Below are 7,677 nucleotides of genomic sequence, written 5' to 3' on the forward strand. Positions count from 1 at the left end.
CGCATAAATAAGATGCTTTTACTCGCTGAGTTTTAATGGCACGGATAAAACGACGGAACAACGTGACGTTGTTAAAATCAAGACACAGTTTTTATCGGAGTTGTAAAACGCCTCTGGGTCGGGGGTCGGCATTGCGTGTGCGTGGGATCCTCTCCTCCCTTTTTTTATGCCTCTCGTTGTCGCGTGCGACACCCACGCTCCCAGCGTCCTTTTATGCGCGTCAAAGCGGATCTAATTTCATACAATAGACCCGACAGCAATTGACAGACAAATTGTGACTATAGAAATCTTGGAATCTCTCTCCTCATCTCTCGTCTTAGCTTTTCTTCGAAATATTTTCATAGCTTTCGCGAAGATAATGTGGTTGTCGACTGAATAAAGCTTCAAAGGTAGAATCAAGCGAGCAGCAATCATTTTATTCTTACGTTTACCATTGTCTGCGTTGGAATATAATTACTGGAACTCTGAATCATTTAGCGTTCTTTTTAATTAAAAGTCGGACATCTCTGCTAATGAATGTTGTCCATTAGTCTCGAATTTCTCCCTAACATAACGTGAGAGATGAGACGAGAAAGATTGTTAGCTCTTAGAGAATACGAAACGAGTTCCCTCTAATTATAATTGGAATTGCTTTGACTCTGATCGGAACGCCTCTTCAAAACCACATAGATGGGAGGGAAATTCATCAGTTAGGTTGAAACTTTAATGTCACGAGCGGTGATTTACAGAAGCAGTTAGCCATTGGCTTTCAAGTTCGATTTCATTCTAAAATTGCCCGTAGAGATCGAGAACTGAAATTTTCCTCTATCAGAAAGGAACGTAGTCTACTGATCGTATGTTGGCAGCCTGCTCTGCCTCAGTTAGAAGAACCTATACTTCTAAAAAAAATTGTGGCATAGAATAATTTTGGTCCAAAAATTATCCAACTTTGACTGACGATAACTTCGCGAAAAGTTATCGTCACTTTTTGGACCAAAATTGTTCTACGTCATAATTTTGTTGAGCAGTATATTTTCAATCATTCACCTTCTGCTAGCCATTCGAAGTTTTCGTATTTCAAAAAATGATCTAAGCTTTTGCCCTGACTGATTCTTGCCCAAAATAGTCCGTAAAGTTTCAAAAGCTTCTGTGTACCCTTCCAGCTGAGTTCAGTTCGCTACAAGTCTGATTCTATTTCGGTTCAGTTTACTACAAGTCTGATTTTAGTTCGGTCCAGTTCGCCAGCCCGATTCTACTCGCGGTTCGGGTCAGTGCTAGTCCGATTCGACTTCTCGCCTCAGTTCACTGCGATTCCGATTCCAATACGCTTCTAAACCAAGCTTTATCCAAATCCACCTCCAAGCCGCTTGTATTTCTGATCTATGCATTAAGAAAGATATTAGATTGAGTAGTAAATTCATTCGTGTTTTGACGGCATAATATTTCATAGAGCGCAACCGTAAATCGTTATTTATACTTGCTGACTTTATAGACGTATCAGCTTACGGATGGTTGAAAGCGTTTCACGTTCTGCATCAATTTATTCTTATTGAAGTTCATGGGGAAAAAATTGTTCTGAAGGAAGGTGACGAAGTATGCTACGATTGCAATGGCTTCTTTGGGTTCTTGTGGAAATGTTTGCTTTAGAGGTAGTCGGAGTATATTCTAATAATATTCAATCACGTGCGCCTGTCTGCTCAATATTCAAAGGCTTTAATGGAAAAGTTATTCCACATTTGCAGTCTGCTTTTTTATAGAAAGTCATTCTTTGTCGAGCTGTACGAGCTCAATGTTATTCTATAGAATATGTTTAATTTTTTAACAACGAAAGGGAAATTAATAACGATCGGACATTCAGAGAATAAGTACCTCCTAACGGGTCATTTAAAACTATTTAGATTCGTTTATTTAACGAGAAATTCCCCATTTCAATTAACTCACGAAGTAGCTGCTATTTAATTGTAGCTATTAAAGAGGAAGATATTTTAAGTATAACGCTCGCTTTTTAGAACCTTTTTTGTCTTTTTCTGTCAAGTTCTTCTTTCTATCAAATTCCAGTTTAAACCAGCAATGTCCCCGCTCACTTATTCGCATGCTAAAATTTCAGTACTATAAATACATACTAAATAAAACGATAGCTCAGTGCCAAAGTAACACCGAAACACGAAAGACAAAGCAATAAGAAAAGTGTCAGATCTTTCGAGGCAGCATCACCACTCTTAAAGTTGTATCATGAGTAAAGAGACACCCCCAGTTACAGTCGTCACCTAGAAGGAAGTACAAAGTACCCTGTTACCCAACCCAATACTTCCGTCCATCTTCACAGCCCGGATGTTGGTTGTCGCGGATCAGGCTACCGCACTGGCAATCGATTAGCAAGCGGAACAGGGTCCCCAAACCGAAAGTCTATTAATAGAAAGCAAGCATTGAGGGCAAACGAACCTTCAATCGGCCAGCCTCGAGTTTGATCAGACAGTAATCAGTCTTGCCCGCGGCCAACAGCAGCATAGCATCTGCGAGGTGAGTCCGGAACCGGAAGCTGATGTCGGTCGCGCCCTTGGCTTCTTGCACCGGCAGATGAATGTAGCTCGCCCCGTAAAACGACACTGCAATAAATATCAGGAATTTTATCGTTTCGCCAAAGGCGACACAGTTCCTCGATTTTCTGAACCGTGTCCCCTTTGATTACGTAAGGAGCGCGCAACGAGACGCTTTTCCCGTGCGAAAGTGTAGCTCGAAGGAACGTTAAAAGCTGGGGAGACTTCCCCAGAAGAAGTATTAAAAATTCTTTCAGTGTCGGATAGATTTCATCCACGAAATCTTTACGCGAATTGAGAGCAAAACGTTCACTTGATCGATATTTAATTGAATGGGATTCGGTTCTCGCTCTGTGTCGATTTTTTAGTTTAATTGAATGTCTCGCGATATGCGGTTCATCGATGCAAGTAGTTAGAAGCGATTTCTAAGAGCACTGTAACATTTGCACATAAGAGTTTAACGTCGCAGACTTTTTTTCGCTCCCTTCTTGGGAACAAGCGCATCGCGCAGGACCCGTGAATTATTCACCTGCTCCTTTCGTGAATAAGAGAACTCTCGGGTACTCTGTGTTCATTCCCAAATGAATCCTCGGTCTTTTTAATGCACCCCACCGTAACGGTGCCTCGCTTAACGTCATCGATCCCGATAAAACAGAGAACACAGGTTTGGGGGGAAATCGTTAAGCTCGGCGCAACGACCGGATCCTGGGTGGAATTTAGTTGATGCTCGGTCGATTATTAGGAGAAAGCACAATATTTCCCATTGGCGGATGTATCCCCAGGAATTGAGTACGGTTAGGGATGGGGAGAAGGGGGAAAAAGGAAGGCTGGAAAAAGTGTGGAGAAGAAGACGATTGAAAAGCCCGGCAGGACCGATGAATGGGCGACTTCAACTCCTTCAAACGACCGTTGAAGGAGAGATCTCGCATCTGACTGTACCGAGAAATCGGAACAACGCAGGAACTTGCGAAGGAGTCTACTTCCCAGCGGTGTGTAAACGATCCAAGAAGGCGTTCGAGTACGCGGAATAACCACACGGCTCATTAAGTGTAGAGAATCCCCTTCTCTCTTACTCTGGCTACAGTTTTTGCTGTCGTAGGGACAGATTACGAGCCACGAATTTTTAAACCTCTGCCTGTGATGCGATTCGAAGCGAAACCCGTCTCTGCGAACTTTTTTATACTCTCACGTTAATATTATTGCAATTTGATTGCAATTCTCATTAGAGGGAGATAGGAGCAAGAAAGAAATGAGAGTAGAAAAAAAAGAAAGGGGAAAAGGGGGCTATAGAGGTGGCTAATATTCAGAAGAGAACCACAAGCTAAGAGAGATTGAAAAATCCAGCTCTAGACTAAAAATGAATAGCTATTCACTCTGCATAATTTGTAGCAACTAAAAAGGAGAATATCGCAAAAAGCAGTAATCCTTTTATGCACCGTTTGGTCAGTTAAACAGTTCCTATCGAAATACTATTATTGACCAGGAATCGATCGCGAGCAGGGTGTACAGATCGTTCATTGTATCCCAATTGGTTTGCGTTACTCGGCCAATATGGCCGTGGAAATCATAACATTCTCGCGTTGACGCGTGCACGCGTAATTTCGGCTACGCCCACACACCGATCCTGGATTCCGTTGCTAACCTGATCCGCGGGATAACGCGTCCTTCTGTTTGCTGTTCATTATTTCACGAGGCTCCGTGTTTATCTATACAAGGCGCGATTCAGAAATAACCAGGTCGAGATCCTTATCCAATTACGAGCAGATTTTCCGCTATCGGAAATGTTCATCGGCCGCTAATTACCGAGATAATGGGGCACAGAAACGGCCAAATCGGTAGCTTCGAGGCAGCGTTTCTCGAACCAATTCTCTCCTCGTCTCTACACAGACAAACGCTGTTCTTAACCATCTGACGTCAAGTCGTCCCGTGGACTCGTTCCGTCGAAAGTTCGCCGAAACTTCGACCCGCTGTATCGATGAAAAAATATAGCGTGAACGTGGCTCGACTGCTAGAGCGTTCGCAAGACCTCGGCAGGAGAGGAAAGAGTGAAGGATCTTCTGCGTGGGAATAAAACCTCGATGAAGGGTATTTGTTCGACACTCTGGCTCGACTACTCGGGAAAGTGGTTACATTGGTACTTTGGGATGCGTGGCTGGAAAATGAGACAAAATCGGATTAGGCCGTGATTCATCGTGTATCGATAATTATGTTGATCGACGCGGGAAATTTCATCGTCTCTCTCCGAATGGGCTTTTCGGTTTTTCGAGGTTGGCCCATCCAACCTCTCGACGCAATTTTGGCGGCTGTGACTTTCCGACACAGAAAGGGGACCATTACCGATCTATTTCCGAACAGTGTGGTATAAATTTATCCGCGAAATGATGGATTAGAGAAGTGGAACGCGAAATATAGGGCAAATTGATTATTCTGTCGCTATTTCATCGCCTCGTTTCGACTAGATCGTTCTCGATGCTCGGGCCGACGCGAGGCCGGAAATCAAGGATGCTTTATGCTTGGTATCGAGCTCGATTAATTCGTTTCCGTTACGTTACTGCGGGGAAAAAAGTAATCCTTTGTTAACCTTCGTCGACTGTTCCCCCCAACTCGAATCCGATCCTCGATACGTCCGCTAAACGACGGATTAGGTCGTCAAATGAAAAACTGATCACACCGACCTCCCCTGTTACTCCCTGCTCGAGTGATCGATACGTACCGACGCTGGATCGAAACCACCGACCGATCGGTGAACTGCGGTTCGTGTAAAAAAGTGTAATAACTCTGGCGGACGTAAGAGTTATTGGCAAGTTCATTGAACATTGTCTTCCGGGTCATTCGGAGCAACAACTTCTCGTGGCCGACACGAGAACACGATGAGTGTCTGGAAAATTTGATTGGTCAGAAAAAGGTTGAAGTTGAAAGACAGCGTGAAGGGTAATAGCTCAGGACTCACGTGAAATAGAATATAATTTGTTGAAAAGTGCGATCTATCAGCTTGAACGAATTGGAAGTGCGTTAAATATGATGGAGAATATTCGAGTCGAAATAAGATTCCATTGTTCCCGAGAATCTCTGGTTAATTTCTGGACAGTCTAATAGTTCCTCGCCGACGCATCGATCATTGTCCTCGAACAGAGGCTGACACTGTGGCGATTTCATTCTCTTACATAGACCATTGCGTTCCGATGGAAAATCGCGATTCAATGGCTGTCCGTGTCCTTTTTTTCCCTCTATTTCTCCCCCTGTCTGTAGTTTCGCGGGGAAACTTTTGAAAGAGGACGGGCGAACAATCTTCTACGCCGATTTATAAATTGCCTCGTGTATCCGGTATTTCTATGTAACGGGTCGTTAAATCTGAATCGATCGGGCCGCGAGGGTGGAAATGGAAAAGACGATATTGCGAAGAATAAATGGCGCGCGGGATCGCGGGGACTGTATCGTCGCAATTATAGATGATCGAAAGCGCATATCTGCCTGTCGCGATTTCGAATCGCATCTGTACGTCGGTGTGGCGAACGCGAAGCGACCGCGTCTCGTATTACTACATTAATCCTTTCCGGCTCGATTTATTTCCGGTTGTCCCTCGCTACTCTCTGCCCCGTTTCTCCCCTGTCCCGCTGTTCCATTTCGAACTTGATTTCGTAATTAACCTTTCGATATGCGCCTCTATACGCCATCATTTACTACTTCGTTTATTTTAACATTGAACTACCTGCTGCCTACTGCACTTTCAGCCGCCGCTGATTGATGAAACTAATTAAAAACGAGGAAATTTCTGGCCCGTTCCCTTGGTCTGTCCGCGTTCATTTACTTCTTTCCCTGATACGTTGAATCAACAATTACTAAATTACTCCGGGCGAAATGAAAATTTCGCTCGTGTCTGGAACGACGACAGCGACGTACCGGAGCTAATTTACTTCCGAGGAAATTCATTATTTCGGACCCACTTTAAAAAGTCCTCTCGTTCCTTGTTTCATGACGCTCGGAATTCCGTCGCGAAACCCGCGTTTCGTTTCTCACTTGAATATTTGAGACAGATGGATCGGTGCGGTTGCAAAAACTATTTACACTTTCCTTGTATTCCAGCGCATTTCATGCGATGAAAGGATCAAGTTTTTAAAAGAAACCACGCGTTGGGAACGAATCGTTTCTCCCCGGAGGGTTGTTCAAAGTTCGACCAATGGGATCCTGCAACGTTGCAGCTGTGGGCAGAGACTTTCCCTCACTCCTGCGGTTTTGTTTGGAGCGGGGGAAGCTTTACTCTTCGTACGATTCAATTAATCGAATTCGCAATACTCTTTATGAGAAAATGATCCTTTGTAATATTTCTAGATAGAAAACAGAGTACCCATTCATGTGTTTCATAACTCTTCTGTTTTGTCTAAAAAGTGCCTTTAATTGAATCTGTTATAAACTGAATTTTGTTAAAAAGGTAACTTTAAAATACTTAGATAATCTTTACTAGACAAATGTAGAACGCTCGAAGCCCAGGGTAGGAACGACCCTCATCTACACACCTCTTTCGAGGGTCAAAACTCGTTCTAGCAGCTCTACATGGCTCCTACGTGCATCGATTTACCCTCAAAACTTGCGCTCCCTGCTGTCCTCGCTAAATTCATACATGCATCGGAGGGCCATCGAGAGGAGTGTCCATCGGCATTAAAACTCTAATGTAACGCATTCAGAACGGCCACTCGGTCCCGCTGACCATAAAAGTTAATCTCTGTCGGTCTTTGGCCAGTCTCGCAGCCCCAGATTTACGTTCGCGCGCGGCCGCGACGGTAACGGGTGAAACCAGGACCCGCGTTTCTTTCGTCACCGTCCGAGGGACGCCTATACATTACCTTTTTCATCCGTTTGGCAGTAGCCCAAAAGGGATGCCGTTACTGCTAAGAACATTAGCAGCCCCATGTCGTTGAGAAACATTAGGCTCCTTCCTGAACGTCTTCCCGTCCGCCGCCCCTTTCCTCCTCGATCCTCTTGCGCCCTCTTCTCGATTCGTTTCGCGAGCAGATTTCACACGCGTTCGGTTCAGCTCGAGCGCGTGGACAGAGCGAACCCTCGAGGGATGTTCGCCCGCGAGGAATCACGAAACGCTATTTACAAGGTTGGTTAGGTCTCGAACGTACTTTTCTCATCCATTTCACGACGCGGTTCGTCATGC

General features: G+C 44.4%; 1 protein-coding gene across 1 annotated transcript in view; it reads right to left on the reverse strand.

The window, feature by feature from the left end:
- Kon (chondroitin sulfate proteoglycan 4-like protein) overlaps positions 1–7,442 on the reverse strand; it is a 34,339-nt gene extending 26,897 nt beyond the window's left edge. Inside the window, exons 1-2 of the mRNA XM_076389287.1 lie at positions 7,358–7,442; positions 2,422–2,585 (exon numbers count right to left, since the gene is read on the reverse strand). Of these exons, the coding sequence (XP_076245402.1) occupies positions 2,422–2,585; positions 7,358–7,439 (246 nt within the window). The 5' untranslated portion in view covers positions 7,440–7,442. The remainder of the gene's footprint in view (positions 1–2,421; positions 2,586–7,357) is intronic.
- Between the last annotated feature and the right edge of the window lie 235 nt (positions 7,443–7,677).

Source organism: Calliopsis andreniformis, chromosome 12 (genome assembly GCF_051401765.1).
Source record: "Calliopsis andreniformis isolate RMS-2024a chromosome 12, iyCalAndr_principal, whole genome shotgun sequence".
Classification (NCBI taxonomy): domain Eukaryota; kingdom Metazoa; phylum Arthropoda; class Insecta; order Hymenoptera; family Andrenidae; genus Calliopsis; species Calliopsis andreniformis.